The sequence below is a fragment of the Siphateles boraxobius genome, unplaced genomic scaffold (genome assembly GCF_051911475.1).
Source record: "Siphateles boraxobius isolate OS27281-9 unplaced genomic scaffold, OSU_SipBor_1 149, whole genome shotgun sequence".
NCBI lineage: Eukaryota > Metazoa > Chordata > Actinopteri > Cypriniformes > Leuciscidae > Siphateles > Siphateles boraxobius.
This window is the reverse complement of record NW_027508754.1, coordinates 23,805-47,500: the sequence shown is the minus strand read 5'-3', so window position 1 is coordinate 47,500 and position 23,696 is coordinate 23,805. Positions and strand designations below refer to the sequence as shown.

The 23,696-nt window shown below is 37.1% G+C and overlaps 2 protein-coding genes across 4 annotated transcripts; one reads left to right on the top strand and one right to left on the bottom strand.

Moving 5' to 3' along the window:
• Window positions 1–10,312: 10,312 nt before the first annotated feature.
• On the bottom strand, window positions 10,313–13,267 carry LOC143738539 (transcription elongation factor SPT4). Its single transcript, XM_077230534.1, has 5 exons — window positions 13,077–13,267; window positions 12,633–12,739; window positions 12,345–12,400; window positions 10,813–10,866; window positions 10,313–10,655 (listed from the first exon to the last, which is right to left on the bottom strand). The coding sequence occupies exons 1-5, from the start codon at window positions 13,143–13,145 to the stop codon at window positions 10,588–10,590; spliced, it is 354 nt and encodes a 117-aa protein (XP_077086649.1). The 5' UTR covers window positions 13,146–13,267; the 3' UTR covers window positions 10,313–10,587.
• A 412-nt stretch (window positions 13,268–13,679) lies between these two features.
• LOC143738538 (heat shock factor protein 5-like) lies at window positions 13,680–20,543 on the top strand. Of its 3 annotated transcripts, none has more exons than XM_077230533.1 (7): window positions 13,680–13,747; window positions 14,266–14,775; window positions 17,058–17,312; window positions 17,804–17,883; window positions 18,806–19,165; window positions 20,221–20,285; window positions 20,390–20,543. In XM_077230533.1, the coding sequence occupies exons 2-6, from the start codon at window positions 14,307–14,309 to the stop codon at window positions 20,260–20,262; spliced, it is 1,206 nt and encodes a 401-aa protein (XP_077086648.1). In that variant the 5' UTR covers window positions 13,680–13,747; window positions 14,266–14,306; the 3' UTR covers window positions 20,263–20,285; window positions 20,390–20,543. The 3 variants fall into 3 exon arrangements, with proteins under 3 accessions (XP_077086648.1, XP_077086645.1, XP_077086647.1); XM_077230530.1 differs by having other exon boundaries at window positions 17,801–17,883; XM_077230532.1 differs by having other exon boundaries at window positions 13,680–13,765; window positions 17,801–17,883.
• The last annotated feature ends 3,153 nt before the right edge of the window (window positions 20,544–23,696 follow it).

The window sequence follows — 23,696 nt, the reverse complement described above, 5'->3', positions numbered from 1 at the left end:
GTCAGGCGCTTCTGCCGCTGTTTCTGGTTCAAAAGTGGCTTGACCTGGGGAATGCGGCACCTGTAGCCCATTTCCTGCACACGCCTGTGCACGGTGGCTCTGGATGTTTCTACTCCAGACTCAGTCCACTGCTTCCGCAGGTCCCCCAAGGTCTGGAATCGGTCCTTCTCCACAATCCTTCTCAGGGTCCGGTCACCTCTTCTCGTTGTGCAGCGTTTTTTGCCACACTTTTTCCTTCCCACAGACTTCCCACTGAGGTGCCTTGATACAGCACTCTGGGAACAGTCTATTTGTTCAGAAATTTCTTTCTGTGTCTTACCCTCTTGCTTGAGGGTGTCAATGATGGCCTTCTGGACAGCAGTCAGGTCGGCAGTCTTACCCATGATTGCGGTTTTGAGTAATGAAACAGGCTGGGAGTTTTTAAAAGCCTCAGGAATCTTTTGCAGGTGTTTAGAGTTAATTAGTTGATTCAGATGATTAGGTTAATAGCTCGTTTAGAGACCCTTTTCATGATATGCTAATTTTTTGAGAGAGGAATTTAGGGTTTTCATGAGCTGTATGCCAAAATCATCAGTATTAAAACAATAAAAGACCTGAAAATTTTCAGTTGGTGTGCAATTAATCTAAAATATATGAAAGTTAAATTTTTATCATTACATTATGGAAAATAATTTTATCACAATATGCTAATTTTTTGAGAAGGACCTGTATATATATATGTATGTACACACACATACATACATACATACACACACACACACACACATTGACAAAGCGAGTATTGTAAAGAAATAAGCAAAAACACTAGGTTTGAAATATAAACACAATAGATCTCCAGAAGCCAGTATAGTGTTGTCCAGTACATGTGTCATCGATGAGCAGGAAGTGACCTGTTTTTGTCCTGAAAGCTGATTGGCTGACGGCGAGCCTGTTCTGTCCCGACTGATAGACATTATCTGGTTTGGCAACAGCTTCCCTCCCCTTCTCTCTGTCTGTTTTAAATGTCCCTCAAGATCCACCACTGACCAGTGTTTTGCAAATTATGGCGTCACCGTTTGTTACTTCCTCTAGTTTTAAAATAGTGTGTGTGTGTGTGTGTGTGTGTGTGTGTGTGTGTGTGTGTGTGTGTGTGTGTGTGTGTGTGTGTGTGTGTGTGTGTGTGTGTGAGGGAGAGATGGATAATGTTGGTTCGTTAGTGTTGGATAAAGCAAGTTGTTCTTTAAATGCATAACACTTTTTTTCTTGTTTCACAACCACTTTACAGAGAATATAATTAGCATAATAATTGGGTAACACTTTATTTGACAGTGTCCTTGTCACATATCTTACATGTACTTACCATAGTAATAACAGTAAATTAAGCATAAATAGAAGTTGCTAACCCTAAATCTTACCTGAACTCTATAGTAAGTATAGTTCATTAATATTACTCAGTACTAAAAATGAACTCCCAAACGCAAAAGATGAATTCTTCAAACAGTGGAACAAGAGTTTGTGGCGCTGGTCCTTCAAGAGTCACTCAGTCTGTGTGTCTATAAAGCCTATAAAAAACAGTCTTCACATATTTTACTACACTTCAGCTTGTGCTTCTTATTTAGAGGGGGTCGTTTTTTAGGATTCTTTACCCAACCGAAGTCTCTGAGATCCTGACACTGCTCTTCTGGAGACTCCAGGTGGGTTGCAGATCTGGGAAATGGTTCCTGATGTTTCACTCTTAATTCTTCACCTTCATTCTTAACTCTTTTACAGTTAACGTGCGTTTTCTTCTCCACCTGTTTTTGTCTGACCCAATGAGCATTTCACTGTCCAATGGTCATGCCTTAACTGCAATTTCTACCATTGCATCCTTCTCATGGGCATTTCAATATTTTACTTTTCAGTTTGAGTTAAATCTCTTTTTTGGCTTATTTTATCGTGACTAATAATTCTGCACACCTGAATATAAGGTGTTTTTCATTTCCAGCCTTCATGAACAAGTATATATCACTTATAAATTATTAAATACAAAATTGATAGTAGTTATTAAGAATAGTGTGGTTTGGAATAGTAAAAAAGTGCCTGAAAAAAAATATGATCAGAAAATCAATGTGCCCAACAGCACTATAGTGTCTGTGTGTGTGTATATATATATATATATATATATATATATATATATATAATCTCTACTTTGATTTCATGATGGTTTTATAAATCACAGAGTGTAAAGATGCAGGACCTTTTTCACTCAAGAAACCACTAGTACACACTAGTATTGTAGCGATGTGTTTTGTTTGCTCACATTTATCGAACTGTATTTTAAATCAATCATCTACACTCAGTAGTGCACACTTCTCCAAATATGGACATCTAAGAAACCGACCAATAGCAGCACTCTAACAGACTGATAGAGAAGTGACAGTCCTTCTGAAGGAAGCGGCCGTGAGCTTCACACACTCTGAATGAAGTGTGTGTGTGTGTGTGTGTGTGTGTGTGTGTGTGTGTGTGTGTGTGTGTGTGTGTGTGTGTGTGTGTGTGTGTGTGTGTGTGTGTGTGTGTGTGTGTGTGTGTGTGAAACACGCAGAGATCAGTGTGATGATCATGCTGCGATTGACCAACTAAACATGTGTTTGTTTTTGTGTTCGTGTGTGTGTGTGTTTCCTCCCTCCAGAGGATATGATGTAACATGTTCTAATTAATAATGTTGGCCTGATAAGTTTTATTTCAGTCTGAAGTGATTCGAATGTCAGGGTTAGCTGATTTTGAATTCTCATTTTATTCTCTTGATGGATTTATTTTAAGATTCTGTTCATCACAAAACAATCCTGATTTTCAAGCTGAGCTGATCATTGCACTAAAATCCTTTAAGTCGCTCGTTCAGTCTTTCTACTTTCTAATTCAATGCTTAAGGCTACTTGCCATTTCTCTGTAGAGATCAGTATAAATATTCAGCTTTTATAAAGTGATGTGTGAGTTTCAAACCGCTCCAACCGAGTGTGACGAGGCACGAGACTCGACGGTTAAGTTTGAAACAGGAAGCTAATGTGAATCTGAGCTTCAATTCTTTCTCATTTGATTACCAATCAAGCTCAGAAACTGAGCATTGTTTTTTTTTTTTTTTTTTTTTTTAAGGTGTCTGCTTGTATTATGAGGATTTTCATGCTTGAAAAAAATTCAGTTTGCTTAAAAAAAATCCCAAAATATTTTCTAAAACTACTTTGTAACTAGAATTTATGTGCAATTGTTATTTAAAACATAAGAATATGTCGTGTTTTAAGACAATTAAATGCACATTTATGAAAACCCTTCAGCCAGCTTTTTTTTTATATAGCCTATATATAATATTTGTGTGGATGGTTTTTGGTCGTGTGCTGACTGACTGGTTTTTGAATGTTAACTGGTTCTGAGTGGGTGTTTTTGTACCATATTTTAGGGTGTAAGCGCGGGTGCAAAACTGAAAGACTTTGAAGTGCACATATCCAGCCTACAAAGTGAGCTGCTGTTATGAATCTGTGGTTAAAACCAGCACAGCTCTAAACTGCGGAGAGAAGACGAGTTCACCTGCTTTCCCGCCCAAATGCGTTTGAATCTAAACAGGATCTTAAAACCCAACAAAAATGCTAATAAAAGAACCTTCATAAATTCCATAAAGAACCTTCAGTGCTCGAGTTATTTTGAAAAGTATCTGCTTCGTGCCATTAAAAAAATAGCAGTAAAAAAAGTACCTAATAAAAGATTTCTTTGACATTATTTCAGCCCGACGTTCCTCTCGAGAGTTATTTCTGTCAGTGTTTTAATGAGAAGTCCTACTTTCACTCTTGAGTTTCTTTTACTACATTTAACTTTCTCTTCTTCATTTGTACGGATGATGAAGCCCATCATGACTGACTGACATGAGATCAGTTCATGAGATGAGTGAAGTTAAACATGCACATCGAAGGCTTGTTTTCTGAATTATGCTTATGGGTGAACATCATGAAACGCATCAAGAACATATTTTCATAATATATGCATATAACATTCAATAGTTTTAGATCTGTAAGAATTTTTTTTTCTTTTTTATTTTTGAAATAAGTCTCTTCTGCTCACCAAAGCTACATTTATTTGATAAATAATACTGTAAAATTTTGAAATATTATTACAATTTAAAATAACTGTTTTCTATGTGAATATATAGTAAAGTGTAATTTATTCCTGTGATCAAATCTGAATTTTCAGCATCATTACTCCAGTCTTCAGTGTCACATGATCCTTCAGAAATCACTATAATATGATGATTTGATACTCAAAAAACATTTATTATTATTATCAATGTTGAAAACCGATTTTTTTACAGGATTCTTTGATAATAGAAAGTTCAAAAGAACAGAATTTATCTGAAATAGAAAGCTTTTGAAACATTATATGCTACCATTCATTGTTTGGCGTCAGTAAGAAATTATTTTGGAAAGAAATTAAACATATTGATACTTTTATTCAGCAAGGATGCATTAAATTGATCAAAAGTGACAGTAAAGACATTAATAATGTTGCAGAAGCTTTCTATTTCATTTACATTTAATAATTTGCACACTTTTATCCAAAGCGACTTACAAATGAGGAGAAACAATAGGAGAAATCAAACCAACAATATGTAATAAGTGCTTTGACTAGTCCCAGTTAGTCTAGCACAGCACACATAGCAAGCTTTGTTATTTCTTTCATTGATATATAGAATAGTAAGTTGAAGTATTATTGTGTTAAGTGATGCATCTTCAGTCAATTCTTGAAAATAACAGCTCGAGATAAATAAGTGATTTCAGATAAATGCTGTTGTTAAACTGAAACTTTAAATTGATAAATTCATCAAAGAATCCTAAAAAAAATGTACACACTGTTTTCAACATTGATAATAATCAGAAACCTTTCTTGACCACCAAATCATATTAGAGTGATTTCTGAAGGATCATGTGACACTGAAGACTGGAGTAATGATGCTGAAAATTCAGCTTTGATCACAGGAATAAATTACACTTTACTATATATTCACATAGAAAACAGATGTTTTAAATTCTAATAATATTTTTCTTCGTGAACATGTAGGGTAATATCAGCTAAATTGGGCCACTTTTTGGTAAATCGTTTGGGACAATAATACAATACCACATATATGCCTTTTCCATGTGTTTTTATGATTAATAATGACTGTTTTTGATAATTTTGTGTTGATATTATGTAATAAAATATAATTATTTAGGCCCTACATTTCTTGAAACATCAGCTGTGCCAACTTTTTTTGCATGAGCAGTTTCAGGTAAAACGGACCAGTCAAACTGCAAAGGGAAATAGTAGGCTAGGCTAATTTATCCTCAATTTTAAATTTAAAACACAATTGCTTATACAGCCACTTGACATTTAAACTGCATTAAACAAACATATTCATATGCGCCATTAAAAAAAAACATTTTGGGTGCAAACCCACATATTCAAATGTGCAATTAAAAAAGTCCATTTTGGAACAGCATAAGTAAACTGGTGTGTGTGTGTGTGTGTGTGTGTGTGTGTGTGTGTGTGTGTGTGTGTGTGTGTGTGTGTGTGTGTGTGTGTGTGTGTGTGTGTGTGTGTACATGTGTGTGTACATGTGTGTGTACATGTGTGTGTACATGTGTGTGTACATGTGTGTGTACATGTGTGTGTATGCGCGCGCACACACACACACACACACACACACACACGTCTCCATAATGGTTTTTATACTGTACAAACTGTATATTCTGTCCCCTTACACTAACTCTACCCCTAAACCTGCCCATCACAGAAAACTTTATTCATTTTTACATTTTCAAAATTCAAAGTTTAATTGAGCGTCAGCATCAGTTCTGGCAGGCCAAGTAGTAAAGATGCTGCTTACGCTATTGGCCATCACGGTCTCATCAGCGATCTGCTCAGCGGATCTGCATCAGCTGTTCATCTCCCCTCGCTGCTGTTAATGGCTACGCTCAAATCAGGGCGCCCTATTTAAACAGATTCAGTTCGCTCCTAACTGCTTGCTGCTCGCTCTCTGCAACCCACCACCTCCCCAGCTCCTCCTGGTCGTGTATAACGTGGCATTTGCTATTCTGTCATTGTTGCTGCTCTGTTCATATGGGGGAATAGTTCTGCTCTCCCAGTGCTAAACTGTGAGCGTTCCCTAATGCTGCTGCTGTCCCCTGACTCTCTGTTATTTCATGGTGCTCATGAAAGGTCAGAGGACTCCCTGAACAGAGCCATACCGCCAAATTTCAATTATCAACTGAATTGCAATTTATTCAATACAATTTCCTAATCATTTCTATTGTCTTGTGTGTTCTTGACTTAAATGAACCTGACAGAAGTATATTTATTAAACCATTTCCGTCGTGGGGACTGCTGGCTGCTGCACACAATGTAGGTGATCTAAGGTTTTACTATCCTTGTGGGGGCATTTGGTCCCCGCAATGTAATATAAACACACACACACACACACACACACACACACACACACACACACACACACACACACACACACACACACACACACACACACACACACACACACAGATGATGGCCCATTTTAGCTGAAACCATGTGCCCATTTTACCTTAGTGGGTTAAGGTAAATTGGGCCACCAAGAAAAACATCACTTTTTCAAAAAATATTTTCATATACCAAACTAACAACATTATTTCTGATTGATGCCATCAAGACAGATATTATGCATATTTTTTTTTATGTGCATGTTTTTTTTAAAAATATATTTATCATCCTTATAATAGTTAAGTTAGATTTGGTATGCCAGGCTACTTATTATGCAGCTTTCTGGTGTAGTCTTGATTTGAATGATTCCCCCGCCCAGCATATCAACCATAAACTAATCACATCACCTGTTACTTGTCAAGCACAGTTATGACAACAGTTTGAAATAATTTGCAGTCATTGGCTCTAAATTCCAGAGGAGCTGGGACCCCCAAACCTTAAATGGCCCATTTTACCTGATATCACCCTATTTGTGCTCTGAAATGCATCACTTTATTAGAGAAGATAAGTTAAATGAAGTGTGTGGGCGTGCGTGCGTGCGTGCGTGCGTGCGTGCAGTATAATAATATTTTACTTCATTTTTTATCAAATAAATGCAGCCTTGGTGAGCAGAAGAGAGATTCAAACATTAAAATCTTACAGTAGACCTTTGAACAGCAGTGGTCTATTTATATATATATATATATATATATATATATATATATATATATATATATATATAAAGGATTTTCTCTATAGGACCCGTTAGTTATTGGCCTTTTTTTAATTAAAAAAAAATTTTTTTTACCCATAACCTTAATAAATAAGGTTATGACACCAAAAACTACTAGCCTAACTCATACAAATTTCAAATATTGTTAAAGGCAAGTAAACTGTAAAATAAGAACAAATGATGAAATTAAGAGCAATAGCCCAAATATATACAATAGAACAAAAATACAAATGAAATAAACCGTAATTTTCATGTTTTTCGGGTTGGTCTGACGGTAGTTTTCAGGGAGAAAAATGTAATAATCAAATGTCAAATGTAAAATACAGTCTTCCCTGTATAAATTAAACATACATTAATCCTCATTAAAGGTCAAGAGAAGTGTAATTTTTTTTTTGTTCTCTGTTTGATTAACATAAAAACGCAGCAGGTTTATCATGCTACTGTCACTTTAAGAGCTGCAAGGATCCAAAATACTGTTACACATGTGTTTTATTTCTGTATGTACAGTATATACATCATTTTTGACAGATTTCATGCGTCTCACCCATATAAAACATGTACAGTGTTTAAAGTGTTTCATTTAGACTCACACGTCCATAGATGTAAATGATCTGTGTAATCATAAAGCACATTAATAAGATGACTCAAAGGAAACTGCGTTTCTGAATCAGCTTTACGTTTCAGTTAGTAATAACCTTGATCAAGCATGGTGATAATGCAGTGACGAGGGCTTTATGTAGTTCACCGATGGACATAAATCATCATCATCACACAGACTGACAATAAAAAAAATGACATTAAGACCTTTATCAAACTGATGTCACCATGTAACACTCTTTAAAAAAAAAAGAGAAGCTTTATGTAGTTTAAGCACAGGCCACTTCCTGTCTGGTGCACGTGTTACATGTGTGTTTGTTCACTCGGGTCATATTTCAAAATATCGTTGCATTAGATATAAAGTATAACTCAAATGCTGCAGGACTTTCTTTATTGTTTTACCATTTCAAACCATGCAAACGTCTTTTTTTCTTAGTGTTTTGTGTGAACATTGCTTGTGCTTGCTTTGTTGGAATTTCAATTTGGTTGTAATTCAGACATTGTGAAAGTGTGCCTCACCACAAACTCTAAATACTGGGTTGTTTTAATGTTTGGGTCAAATATGGACAAACCTAACTCTCGGGTTTAAAAATTAATTCAAAGATGTACACCAACGGTTGGGTTTTTCCTTATTTGACCCAAACATGGGTGGAAACAACCCAGTATTTTCAGATTGCATTATGTTCTGGTTGTAGCAAGAAACCAATACTCAAAGGGCGGCATGTTGGTGAATGACTGATATGAGTCACTCTGTAACTGTTGTTCATGTGAAGTGATGCTTCCCCGATTCGAGACAGCCACAATAACGCAATGTCTTAATTACAGAGTTTATGATGTGTATGCACAAATACTATTAAGTGATTGACAGCTGTGCATCAGCATTGCAATTCCCTAAAAACACTTTTATTGTCTTAACCCTTGTGTTGTGTTCGGGTAATTTTGACCTGGAGAGGATTTCCCCGAATCTGAAAATGCTAGTAAATGTTATAGCATTGGACTAAATACTTAACTCACACACAGTTTAAACAACTTCCCAAAAAATTGTTGATACTTTTTGAAGGTTTTTTCCACATTTTAACACTGGCGTTCCCGGTCAAAAATGACCGGCCTACAAAAAATGCTTCTAAATCTCTCCTTATGCTGCATCATCACCAGATATAGGATTCAATCTTTTTGTCAGCTTGTTGTCTTTCATTAGGACAGGTTTTATATTTCTTTTTGGAACTGATCAATCGTAGGCCTCATTTATTTGAGCCTCCGCATCTCAGTTTTTGAGTAAAAAAAAAAAAGTGTTTTATTTGTGGATTATTTTGTCAATTTTACATAAAATAAGAAAATAATGTGCATTGTTTATCACACTAGTGTGCTTTAATGTTTAACCAGGAAATTTGTTTTGAAATGCTTTTATTTTGTACAAAATGGCACAATCACACTTGTGGTGTAGCCAACAAAATAATAGCTTATAAATCTCATGTTATGCTATTTTATCATCAAATATTGGATTTCTTTAAACTTGTTTTCTCTAAACTAGAACAGATTTTGTATTTATTTTTGAAACTGATTGATCATAGGTCTTCATTTTTGCCCAGGAACACCACAAGTGTTATAGGTTGATCAACACAGCACACGGGTTCGACTTTGTGCCCAAATCTGCTTGCACTAATACAAAATATCTTTAAATGATGTATTAATGCTTACATAGTTAAAGTTTTCACTCTGCACAAAGATTTACAGTATTTTTTTTATTCTATCATATTGCTATGTTGTTGTAGGCTTTCTAGAGCAGCTGAATACTGAATCAAGTATGATATAGTAGAAATGCACAAAAAAGCATAAAAAGTTTTACATTTTAAGGTAAAAGCAGCGACGTGTAAACATGTCTTGGGTTCCTCCAATTGAAGAGTTTTATCATCCTAAGTCCAGTCACTTATGAAAGTAACCGCACTCCTTTCCTAATGAACAAGGTGGACCATTAAAGCTATCATGTCCATTGCATTAATGGATGTAATGCAGAAGTTTAGTGCAGGTCAGATCACAAATCTGAGCTCTTAATTCAGTTTCTACGACTGCGTCTGAAATCCCAAGTGGATCAAAACCTTTCATCAAAGTTAAACATACATTTTGAACAATACCCGTTCTTGTCTTAGGACAACTTTTTTGATCCACTTCAAATGTTGACTACTGTACTTCGTCACAGCTGCTAAAAAGTATGTTCTTTATAGTATGAATGTCTTCTGGATGCATTACATACGCCATGTTGTTTCCCGTGGCCTCATGGGATACTAAACTGTCCATCAGTGCACACTTCAGAGCCTCACTGGAAGTAGTAGGTCATCTGTACTTTTTGCCTATACACACTACATACTACTTTTGTCACACAGTTTTTCCCTCCTCTATAGTATGTGGTTTCGGATGCTTTATTTCAGTCAGCAGGAGTTTGAAGAGTGACAGCGCTCTCTCGTGGTGGCTTTTAAAATGACAAGACTGGCCATATTATAAACACAAAACGCCGTTTATAAAACTTTATTTTTTAAATCCTTTACATGGAATAATTGAAATCATTTATCCATTATCATGCACTCCAAATACTCATGTAAGGCAAGTAGAAAAGAAAATTATAAAACAATAAATGAAATAACAGACAATAGCAGAGCAGCAGTCACTAAAACAGCTGATTGTGTGTGTGTGTGTGTGTGTGTGTGTGTGTGTGTGTGTGTGTGTGTGTGTGTGTGTGTGTGTGTGTGTGTGTGTGTGATCATAAACAGTGTTCATGTTTTAACAGCCGTGTCTCTGGAGCGGTAGATGACGCCTCTGCTCTTCAGCTCTCGTACAACACCTGACACACAACAAAATCACTCACGTGAGTTATTTCAAACATATTTCAGAGTGATATTCTTTACATGCCAACGTTTTGATCGAAAACACACACACTGTGCTTTATTGCAGTCCTGAGAGAGACAGTCTGCCGAAGAAGATGAGAATCTGACACTCACCTGGAGGTAACCGACCCGTCACGGTCACTGCATAGACACCTGGCTTGAAGTTACCTGAGGAAGACATAACATTACTGAACTGAAGTCAGTCTGATCCCGGCTGAATACTTATTTTTTATTATTATGATTTATAGAATGACTTTAATAACTATTATCATGATAGAGCTTCTTTATCGTTGGACTGAGTTTTTCATAATTGATGAACATTGCAACATTCACACTGTTATGGATCTGAATAATGATACAGTTGTTGTTTTATTAGAGCTGCTTTACAGCTGGAACTGTATTTGTTTCATAATCGAAGAACTTTGCAACATTAAAGGGTTAATTCACCCAAAATTGAAACTTATCCCATCATTTACTCACCATCAAGCCATCTTGGCTGTATATGACACTCTTCTTTCAGTCAAACACAATCAGAGTTATTTTAAATAATATGATGGCCGTGTATAGAGCCCGAGTTTTTGAAGCCCAAAAAAAGCGCATCCATCCATCATAAGGCCGTGTGTCCACCAAAGCGTTTTTTCACGCAGCTGGCGTAAAATTCCAATTGTTTTCAATGGGAGCGCCGCGTTTTTTAAACGCCATGAGCGTAACGAGGCGCTGAGCGTGTATTTAAGGCCGTGTGTCCACCAAAGCGTTTTTTCACGCTCCTGGCGTAAAATTCTAATTGTTTTCAACGGGAGCGCCGCGTTTTTTGAACGCCATGAGCGTAACGAGGCGCTGAGCGAGTATTTAACGCTCAAGCGCTGAGCGCCCGGCGTTTTTTACTGGTCGCCGAGAGTTGAAAAATGTTCAACTTTGGGTAAAACGCTGCGCTCATCACTGTCACTTTTTACACAGCCGTCCAATCACAGTGGAGGAGGGGCGGGACAAATACCACACGACCAACTGTCACAACATTCTTTCTGTACAACGACGTCAACCAGCAGAGCTAACCGAACAAAATGGATGAAAAATAAATTTTTTGTATGAAACAAAATTATCTGCGAAATCAGTTACAAGTAAATTGTGCTGTGGATATTCTGTATCATAGCAACGAATCGTCTCAACTGAAAAAACGCAGCGCTGCCAAAACGCTATCAAGCGCCCACAGCTAGGCGTTTTCAGTAGAGCGTCCAGCGTTTTCTGCCGGCTAAAAACGCTTTGGTGGACACACGGACTAAAAGTTATCCACACGGCTCAACGGGGTTCATAAATACCTTCTGAAGCGAGGCCATGCGTTTATAAAGTTATAAATATGGATATTTTATATACTTTGCTTCAGAAGGCCTTTATTAACCCCCTGGAGTCATATGGATTACTTTTATGATGGATGGATGTGGTTTTTTTTGTACTTCAATTTTTTTTAAATATAACTCTGATTGTGTTTGGCTGAAAGAAGAAAGTCATACACCTAGGATGGCTTGATGGGGAGTAAGTTATGGGATAATTTTAAATTTTGGGTGAACTATGCCTATTGTGTATTTGACTGCTTCTATTGCTCTCTTCATTTGTAAGTCGCTTTGGATAAAAGTAAATGAAATACTTACCGATCCGTTGCCATTTTGCCACCCAACTGTCCTCCGGACTCATCATAGCAATGACACTGTAATGAAGAAGACATAACACATTAGTGTTTAAATGAAATCCAACATGTGTCAGTCTCCTTTCAAACTAAAGTTAATCTCTAACACACCCGTAACTTTAATTATTTGATGGTGCTTTTAAAGTGTAAAGCACCACATATTCTATTTATTTATGGTCCTCGGAAGAAAGCAAGTGAGCCGTACATGTTTAGACCGACATGAGGGAGAGTAAACAACTGTTTAACTATTCACCCATCAAAAGAAGAGCTTGTGCATTCATAAACCATCTCCCGGTTGCCCTTCATCTGCAGGTATGATTCACAGTTGTCACATCCGTCGTACTCGAACTGATCAATAGTCTGAAAGCAGAGAAGATGAGATTATGTTCATCAAACATATTCCCTTACAAACATTAGCCACGGTCACCGTTAACTCCTATTAGTAATTGTGATGCTACCTATGATTAACAAAGGTTATTATCTATGACTGTATCTAACAGCATACTGTACATTTTATGACTGTAAGAGGCAGAATGATGTTTATATGTAAAATTAATAAATAAACGTACCATGGTCATGTTTTGGATATGGCAAAACCGTTTTGTTAATGATCTTGTTCTTGTACTTATCTGCTATATCTAAACATTTAAATATGTCAATATATCAATGATCTGTTGATATAAATGTCTCATTTTACCTTGACAAGAGAGCACAAGAGACACGCTCTCAAGTGGCGCAGATCTTTCGGGACAGTCTCCAGAGACATTCCTGTTGCTTTAACGCAATATACTGGAAATTAAGCAAAAATATTCTTTATAGACGCCTCGAAACAACGATTGTTTGTTGTTAGCGCTTGCTAGCCACAAACGCACAGTCGGCGCCGCTTAATGACGTCACAGATATGCGCCGCGTGATCGTGAGGTGAATAGTTGTTATTTATTTATTTTTATTCATATAATTAACGTGGAATATCATTCTTAACTGTATATTGTGTTGTACATATATTTTTATTCTAAATTTGTCACGAAGTTGGATTTAGATCTGTAGTTTGTGACCAATGAGCTGCTACGTTCCAATAAGAACACAAAATAAGAGTCTCACAGAGTTGCACAGAACTGTTGGAATGGAAATGACATAATGAATATAAGCAAAAAGCCAATTCATTCTATAATGTTTTTTAAGTATTTCCAAATATTTTTTTCAACAAAATTGGTTTCAAACTAATTTAAACTACAGTGACCACAACTACCGTTAGAGGTCGCTGTTAACTGACGTTATAGAGGTCGCGCGAGCATCATTCTGATGCGGTTTAAATGTGTTCCATGTGAACGCGCATAACGGTTCCAGTAACGGTTCTTGGAGGAGATGGTAAATATATAAAGAAACGTAAAGACATTCATTGATCAATTTTCACTAACAAAGTTTAATATATTTCGATAATATACATGTGTTGTTGTTGTGTACTATTACTATGACAACTTTTATATCTATTGAATATTTTGGTAGCACTTTACAGTAAGTTCTCACTAATTATCATCAGTTAACAATGAGCAATACGTTTGTATGTGTTAATCTTTCTTAACATTAATACAAATACAACTGTTACTTCATGCTAACTCTGATCCATTGAATAATAATAACAGATAAAACATTTGATTTTATGTATAAGATTTGATTTGATGTATAAGTAATATTGTAGAATAGTATTTTTCATTGCTAGTTAACAAATGTAACCCCATTGTAAAGTGTTACCAGTATTTCTAATGATCTATTCAATATTATAGGCTATTTATTATTAACTAATGACTTAATAATCTGTTAAAGTTGTTATGTAGTGCTGTTTATGTTGAATTTAGTGATGTTTGTGTATTTTCTATCATCTGCAGGTCATGAAACGAGAGATGATTTGATTTGATTTTCACTGAACATGGATATGGAGTTTGATCAGTCTCTTCTCAACGTCCATATTAACTACAATAACTTTCCAGCTAAGTTATGGTGTTTGACAAACGATCCCCAGAACAACTCCGTCTTCTGGAGCCCAAATGGAGACAGTTTGATTGTCGACCAGCAGCGTTTCGAGGACGAACTGCTGTCACCGGTTAAACAAGACGCTAAACTCTTCAAAACCACCAACTTCACCAGCTTCATCCGACAGCTCAACCTGTACGGCTTCCGGAAGCTGTTCGACGGGCCATCCAAAGACAGACGCCGAAACCTGCACCACTTCCACAACCCCTTCTTCAAACAGGGCCGGCCAGAACTTCTGGTCCATCTGAAGAGGCTGACCATCAGTAACAAGGCCAAGATCCAGGCCGGAGAGGAGGTGACCTGTCGACCCCCGAGTCGAGTCCATCACCAGCCTCAGCAAAACACTACAGACACAGAGAATACAGGCCAGTTCAACTCTCAAACCTATCAACCATTTTTAAAGTTAATATGGTGGTAAGAGACATGATTTCTGGAATCATGCATGCATACTGGATGAGTTACTCTACACACAGAAGTGTAATTCTTTACCCTGTAAAGTCTGACATATGAAATAATTGTCAGAAAATCTCATTTTTGTGTGCAGTTGAAAAATTCATTGATTCATAGTATGATAAACTGAGACTATGGAGGAAAAAACTAGAGGAAAATTATGCGATTTGGTGAATATATTGATTTATATTTATATGGCAAGATGAAATTCTGATGCTTGCAATACAAATCAATGAGATCTTTATAACAGAATAGCAGATACTCACATAAAATGCATACAAATATCAGTCTGTCATATCGGCTACATAAAACTATAATGAGAACATCGTTATAATTGTGTGCTTGGGACATGGATTTTAATGGAGAGACTTTTGTTTTTGTAATCAGGCTCTGAAAAATTATGAGAACCAAACTGATAACCAAAAATAACCAAACCAAAGTTATTTTTAAAAACTTGGATTTAGATTTAGCGGCCAATATATATCGGTTATCGGCTTTCAAAAATAAAGAATTATCGGTTATCAGTATCGGCCAAAATTTTCATATTGTTGCATCCCTAAAATAAACCTTCCTCGAAAGCCTGATGATCATATTTGAGACTCATATTTAAACGTGCTTTTACTAAAATATGTTGTATGGATAGTCAAGTAAACTTAAATTGATCAGTCCAGTAAAGTTCATATTGAAATATAAACGAACAATATAAAGGTTATTCTTATATGTACTTTTAAAGAATATTTATAAAATATGAATTTGTCAACAAAACCAAAGAAATTTAGAATGTAATGTAATTTAGACATTGCAGTAATGATTACAGTGAAAACTTAAGTAACGTTTTATTATTAATATTAGTTTGGTTTTGTGTTTATCCCATTTAAACAAAACAGTTTTATCAAAATTTCAATTCTGCTATTTTTCATGCATGATCACTGGCAGTCAAGCTCAGCTGCAATTTTGATTGATTTATTATAAAATTGAATATTATGGCCTGGTTTCACAGCCAGGGTTTAGATTAAGCCAGGATTAGGCCTTAGTTTAATTAGGACATTTAAGTAGCTTTTATAAACGTGCCTTAGAAAACCACATTAATGGTTGCATCTTGAGACAAAACAATGACACTGACATTATATTTTAAGATATATATCAGCGCAAGTTGCTTTCAGTTAAAACAGCTCAAACATACATTTTAGTCTGGGACTAGACTTAATCCTTGTCTGTGAAACCAGGGGTATATCAGGATTTGACCATGGTTCCCGTGCATAATATAAAATGACACCACTGAACTATCTTAACTTAAGTGGCAGAACTGTGACTGGTGAAAAACTGGAGCTGCTCACTGCAGAGCCACTCGACGTAATGGGTGGAGCTTGATCTAGTCCAGCTCCGCCCCTGTGCATGTAATGGGTGGAGTTATGTTTATTGGTAGGGTTATAATAGGGTTTTGAAATGTACTTTTTCACTCACCGGCCAATTTGGCTACTACATTTTTAAGTTACCGGCCATTCAGAACTTCTACAAGCCAAAAAAAAAGAAGAAGAAAAAAAAGATTCAGATTAACTACATCACAGCTTAGGCTATATATATATATTATAAAATTTGGATTTCATACATGAATTTCTTATTCAAACAATATCCTGTCATCCAGTCATCTCCTCTCTTAAAAAATGTGTTTTAGGTGGACAGATCAATACACTACAAAGAACATTAAAAAAAAAGTAGGATGTTGGAAAATAGCAATGTGTTTTCTGTTAACCAAATGCTTTCTAATCTTGGCTATTGCTTCAATGCAAATGAACAAGCGCGCCGTTATTTGTTGCATAGTGACGTGTGTGTTCAATTAAGTAAGTAAAATATGTGTCTTACACGAACTTCCCAGCAAAGTGAGTAAACATAATATGTAACACGCCAAATTGGCTAATGATTTGACAGCGTTTCCCGCCACAGTTGATTTTTATCCGCATTTGGCGAGTGTTAATTTCAAACCCTGGTTATAAGGGTGTGGTTGGACGTCTAGCTCCACCCATTACGTCCAGCGGGGGTGGAGCTGGACATCAAGCTCCACCCATCGCCGCTGCAGTCTCTCATAAAACTAGGTGCATGACGCCCCTGGATAGGTCAGGTCAAATTCCATTCTGTTGCTTTAAATCTTTGAGTTTTTTACAAACTACTCAAAAAGTTCTTTATACTCATTTCTTAGGTTCTGCACAGCCCTATCAGCACATCAGTGGCGTATCCCATCCGATGAAGGGGTTTGACGGAAGCCTGATCCCCCCCCACTCCTGGATCTTTCCTTGCAGCGATGCGCCTCCTTTCTACCCTAACAAGGGCATCCCGGTGTCTGTGATCCGCTCGTATCCTCATAGAGTTCAGGCCAGTCCCACTGCCCTGTTCCCACAGGAGACTAAATATATCCCACATCACCTGTCCTATCCTCCTGGATTTTACTCGCCAGGTACAGACTTAGATTTAATGTATTTGCAACATTGCATCAATTCATTTCGAATTGTTGTTTTCAGTGTATTTTGTATTTTCTGCTGGAAACAAAACACATTTTTCAATTATTTCCTCTAGACGGCAGTGAGAGCAAACAGAGGCTTGGCTTAAGTAACATTTGTCTTCTAAGAAAAAAAAACAGTATCATATCATATGTGTCTTGAGTTTCAGAAGAGATCACAACTATGTCTCAAATTTGCTCAGATTTGCCAATGTCTGCAATCAAACGTCAGATTAATTAAAATAAAACTTTTTTTTTTCTTGCATTTCTCCCTAGAAATTTTAGGAGAAACATCAGAGATGAAACTGATGCTTACTCTTGTGTTTATGTTTGCTTATAAATGAACTGTGCTGGTGTGTGTGTGTGTGTGTGTGTGTGTGTGTGTGTGTGTGTGTGTGTGTGTGTGTGTGTGTGTGTGTGTGTGTGTGTGTGTGTGTTGCTTTCAGTAGTTTGTCAGGGTTGCACTGCTGGCTGGTGCACAGGTGGAGATCAAACGTCTCGGTCATATGCACATTATGCTTATTACCCGGTGAGACCCATTACACAGTTGATATGTTCACCAACATTATTGCACATCTTTTTGATCATTCATATTCACAAATAACTATGTCTCAGAGAACAATTACTGAGTGAATCTGTAAAAAAATGTTCATGGCATATTACTCTCAATATTCAAAAGTTATAAACTGCATGAAACCTGCCAAGTCAAATGTCATTGTCATATTTTAACACACACACACACACACACACACACACACACACACACACACACACACACACACACACACACACACACACACACACACACACACACACACACACACACACGGCTGGTTCGCTATCTTTGTGGGGACTCTCCATAAGCATAATGGTTTTTATACTGTACAAACTGTATATTCTCTCCCCTTACACTAATCCTTCCTACCCCTAAACCTACCCATCACAGAAAACTTTATGCATTTTTACGTTTTCAAAATTCAAAGTTTAGTAGATTTATTAAACCATTTCCCTCGTGGGACTGCTGGCTGGTCCACACAATGTAGGTGATCTCACGTTTTACTATCCTTGTGGGGACATTTGGTCCCCGCAATGTAATATAAACAAAGGCACACACACACACACACCCACACACACTAATCCGCCCCCTAAATCTACCCATCACACTAAACTTTCTGAATTTTTACCAGATTTACAAATGAGGACTTCCCTAAAGGGAGGTTTTTGGAGATTTTTTCAAGTTTCGGTCACTTCTGGGTACAAGTCTGTCCCCAAAATATAGTTAAATAGGTACACACACACACACACACACACACACACGCACACACACACACACACACACACACACACACACACACACACACACACACACACACACACACACACTCACACACGGCAGGTTTCATGTGATCCATTCTACAGCATTTTAAAGATGTTCATCATCATTACTCTAGCAGAACTATCCAGTGAGCCACCATCACAACAGCATCCAGGCCTCACACTGGGCAGCACACGCTACGCCTGAGTCTCAAAGAGGCGACGTGAACCTGGACAGAGTCTTCCAGATGGTGGACGAGTTCCAGGGTTTGCCTAACGTCCACATAGTCCGCGTGGGAACCCCCGTGAAGCCCCTGCACTCCTCCAGCCCTCCTCTCTGCACTGTACCCGCGGGATCCGTCAGTCCTCAGAGAGACGAGCGTCCGTCTGTCATCACCCCGTTCATCAAACTAGAGCCAGAGGGACACGAGCTGGACAATCCAGGAGTCCAGCAGCTCAAAGAAAACCATTCAACATCTCTGGAGTCCCCAAAAAAGGTTAAAAGACGCTGGTGTCTTCTTTGCTGGTCTTTAATTCAATTCAATTCACATTTATTTGTATAGCGCTTTTCACAATACACATCGTTTCAAAGCAGCTTTACAGAAAATGCACGAGTTTACATTACAATTTAGAGTGATCTGTTATCAGAGGAAACTGTCTAAGTTATGTATTTCAGAAATGTACATGTACAAAATCACAGTTAGCGAAAAAATTATTTATTTGAACAATATAATAATTTAATGCAGAAACAATGAGCTCATTGAAGTGATGAATACTCTTTAAGCAGTGTTGGGTGTAACGCATTACAAGTAACTAGTAAAGTAACACATTACTTATAAATTTACAACAAAACTTCTGAGTTATTTTTTCAAATAAGTAATGCAAGTTACTTTGTTTTCCCATTTATTGACTGGCAGCTCTTCTGTCGTGAGTAAATATGGCTAGTTCTAAACTAAATGTGAGCATTTACTCATCCCACTTGCAAAAAAACAGAATCAGAATTCCTCAAAATGAATAAAATCAGTGAAACGCAAAATCAGAATATTACGTAAACCTCCAATAATTAAATATATTAAAGAAAACAAATATTTTTATGCATTTAATCTCACTTTATTGACAAATGTACTTGCTGCTGACCTTCAATGATTCAGTTAAACTGAAAGGATCGACTTTAGCCTTATTATTTAAATTTTGGACAAAATAAAGAACTTAAAATATAGAACATCAACCCAAGGATAGAACATTTTTGTTATTAGAAAAAAACAAAAAAACAAGCCCAGCCCAGGTGAGAAGTAATGCAAAAATAATGTAACTCATTACTTTCCTTTAAAAGTAACTAAGTAAAGCAACTAGTTAGTTTTTAAGGGGGTGATGCAATATCGTAAAGCACTGCTTTTCAAAGTGACTTTCCCCAACACTGTCTTTCGGTGTGTGTTCACTACAATCACAGGTTGCCCCAGGCTAATAGTATAAAAGACTGATGATGTTATGTTTTTTAATGATGAATAACATTGAAGCTAGATTGATGATAATGAAATCCTCTGTAAATCAGGCTGTTACAGATCAGAAACTGACAGCAGAGCAAGACTCGTGAAACACTCCCAGCTGATGCTTTAGGTAGGACAGTTTCAGATTATATCACGTGTTTTTACATAATCATTCAGATTTGTTTTTAATTGTTACTTTTTATGACTTTATGGTTGTTATTATATGATCCACAGATGACAGGCGGGATTCATCAGCATATGCACATGATCTCATAATATTAAAAATATATCAAAAAAACAAAACTCTTATTTATAACATTTTAAAAAATTGTATGAATTATTTAAGAAAGTTTTGCTTTTGTGTGATTTCAAGTGGTTTTAATTTAATATTGCATGCTTTGAATATCTACAGTGAACGTGATATTTTATTTGTAATCATCTGATATATTTCAGTATTTATAAGCATCAATATACAGTATATATATATTTAACAGCACAAGAGTGAAAGTCAGATTTTAATTGCAGTGAAATCACCTGATTTGTTTTCAGCTTTTTTGAATTTGAATAAATGCAAAGCGAGTGAAAACCCTGATAAAGGCTGAACGAGTGTGTGTTTTGATGGCATAGTGAAATGATTTTATTATAAACCTGCTCAGTCATGATAAATGATTAATACGCTAAATCTTAATTTCCCTTAGGATTTTATTCCTATAACTCATACAGTAGAGACTGTTTAAAAGGAGCTTGACAGTAATAAACCAGGGAAATAACAGAATTAATGATGCAAACTTCATCAAATATGTGCCGAATTCAAATTCTGCTGTAAAGCTCAATTCAGATTATGTGGTTGAATCAGTCTAGTGCTTTTTAGCGTTATTAAATTGTTTAACAATTTTTCAACATTTTTTACTTTTAACATAGCTGTCCTGCAATAGAGGGATTATGATTATTCGGTCATAAGAAGCCTATTACATATTTCATGAAGTAATTATCAAGCTGACAACTGTTGTAGTGATGATTACATTCGCGTCATGTTTATTACACTCATGTGAAAATAATGCTCTATTAGTTTTGTGTTTGATATGCAGAACTGACTGTAATTGTGATGTTTTTCCCCTGACGTGAGCTAGAGGGCGCAGTATGCGTGTGTGTGTGTGTGTGTGTGTGTGTGTGTGTGTGTGTGTGTGTGTGTGTGTGTGTGTGTGTGTGTGTGTGTGTGTGTGTGTGTTTAATGGGTCGGATCAGTCCTGCTGTTCTGCTCCACCCTCACTGACAGTCAGCAGGTACACACACACACACACACACACACACACACGCTCGCTCTCTCTCAACTTTAAACTTTTCCAGCGTTCCTGCTGTTCGGATCAACAGCACTGGGACTTTATTTCGGGACAGCGCGTGCGGAATCTACACATGAAGTGACTGGATTTTTCGACATGGATCTGTGGAGATTTAATTTGAGTCGAACAGGTTTGTGAAGTAACAACGGATTGATCTTAATTCATTTAGGAACATGGACATGAATGTCCAGAAAGAGCTCTCTCTCCTGACGGTGCTTTCGATCTCTTCTGCAAAGCTAATCATATTTTTTTCCCGTCGCATTTTATATGTTGGTCCTCACGGGAAACATCTCCAGGCGTTCACACTGGGATTATAAACTTTTATGAGTATTTTCTTCGGCTTTATGAGCGGAATAACTGATACATTGTTGCATTGATGGACACGGTGGTTCTGCGACAACCTGTTACATTCTGGAATGTTTGGAATCCTTTGAAGTGGACGCGGCGTTTCGCACAATAACGGAGTCATCATGACGTCACATTATCAATCACGACGCGCGGGAATCGGTAAAACTATCGATCTTTAGGAGATCACATCAAACCCTGTAAAGTTTTGTCACTTAAATCAATGCTCACGCCAGGAGTCAGTCCGCTGTCAATCACTGGCTCTCAGTCACATTTCACCACCTGTCAATCATGTTCAGTCAGTGATACAGGCCAGTCAAACAATTAACATTTAATAATATTTAATACGTTCCATTGGATTAGATTTACAAATAGTTCTTAATAGTATTCTTACATTTCACATCACAACACAACAATCCACTCTGAAAGCCATTGGATTTTTTTCTTTTTCTTTTTTTTTGGACAGTTTTAGTGACCCCTGTGGATTCTAGTGTTCTTTTTCTTTCTGGACGGATAGGTTTGTGGACAGACAGTGCATAATGTATGGCCGGAGCCGGCCGCTGCATCCGGGACAATGAGGGTTCCTGTGCGGCGCTGGGCCGGGCTCTGGCCGTGGATGCTCATGGCTGGCCTGGAGGTGGTGTTGGGCCACACGGGCCTGGAACTGGCCGCTGCTGTGGAGACCGAACGAGCCCTGATCAAGGTGACCCTGCTGAAGCAGGAGTCCACCAGCCGGCCCATCATCACCCTGGAAGGGGTGTTCGCCGGGGGCAGCGCAGGCAGTGCGAGAGGGAAACTGATGCAGGTAAGACCTGGGAGATGCTTTCACAAAAGTTGCCCAATAATCCTGCCATTGCATTTTATGAATCGAATTGCTTTGGTTCCGCTCTTGGATGAAAGCCTCTGCTAAATGCATAAATGTAAATGACACAAGATCTGTGAGGGAATGTGCATCTTCAGTCTGAATGTCATTGCATTATTCATAATACATTAAAGAAAGGGTCATCTATTGTGAAGAAAAACGGCACACTTCTAGCAAAAGAAAAAAAAAAGGGTAACACTTTATTCTAGTGTCCACCTTGTTACATATTTTACATGTGCTTACCATAGTAATAACCGTAAATTATGCATATTTACAACATGCAACTAACCCTAATCCTTCCCTAACCATATAGTAAGTACATGTAGTTAATTAATATTACTCAGTACTTAACTTTAACAATGATACCTTCAAATAAAGTGTAACCAAAAGCAGTTACTTTCTGTTTATTTTTATTTTCGGGGCCGCTGTAGATGTATTGTCATACACTCTTCAAAAATAAAGGTTTCAAGAAGTTTTTACAGCGATTATGTAGAATAACCATATTCTAAGTATATTCTACATATGCTTTTCCATGAATTCCACGGTTTTCAGGGAAAACACTAGTCGAGTTGCCGAATAATCCTGCCATTGCATAATATGAATCAAATTCGATTTGCTTTGGTTCTGCTTTTGGGTAAAAGCATCTTTTTAAACGCATAAATGTAAACGACACAAGATCTGTGAGGGAACCCAGCAAGCAATAGGTTAACTATAGACCCGATATAATCCGGCTATGAGTAACCCACTTCAAGCCAAAATAACCTTGAATTTGGTTACATGTCGTTTTTGCCTAAAATAACTTGCGAGATATATGATATTCAATTATGTTAGAAAAGTAAACAGGGATAACAATGTGTTTGGTTTCATTTCTTTGACATGTTATCTAAATGATGACTAGTCTATTCGTGGGCGATGGTTTTTAGACGTTTATTAAATTTTCACTTCCAGCCCAAATTTCGCCTTGTTTTAGCCTAGACGTCTGGGCTGTGTATGA

Coding starts and splice junctions, on each gene's coding strand:
- LOC143738538 (XM_077230530.1), top strand. CDS start 14,307: ATGGATATGGAGTTTGATCAGTCTCTTCTCAACGTCCATATTAACTAC. Junction 17,313..17,800: donor TCCTGGATTTTACTCGCCAG/GTACAGACTTAG, acceptor TGTTGCTTTCAG/TAGTTTGTCAGGGTTGCACT. Junction 17,884..18,805: donor CACATTATGCTTATTACCCG/GTGAGACCCATT, acceptor TCATTACTCTAG/CAGAACTATCCAGTGAGCCA.
- LOC143738539 (XM_077230534.1), bottom strand. CDS start 13,145: ATGTCTCTGGAGACTGTCCCGAAAGATCTGCGCCACTTGAGAGCGTGT. Junction 12,740..13,076: donor TCTTGTGCTCTCTTGTCAAG/GTAAAATGAGAC, acceptor CTCTGCTTTCAG/ACTATTGATCAGTTCGAGTA. Junction 10,867..12,344: donor GGCAAAATGGCAACGGATCG/GTAAGTATTTCA, acceptor TGTCTTCCTCAG/GTAACTTCAAGCCAGGTGTC.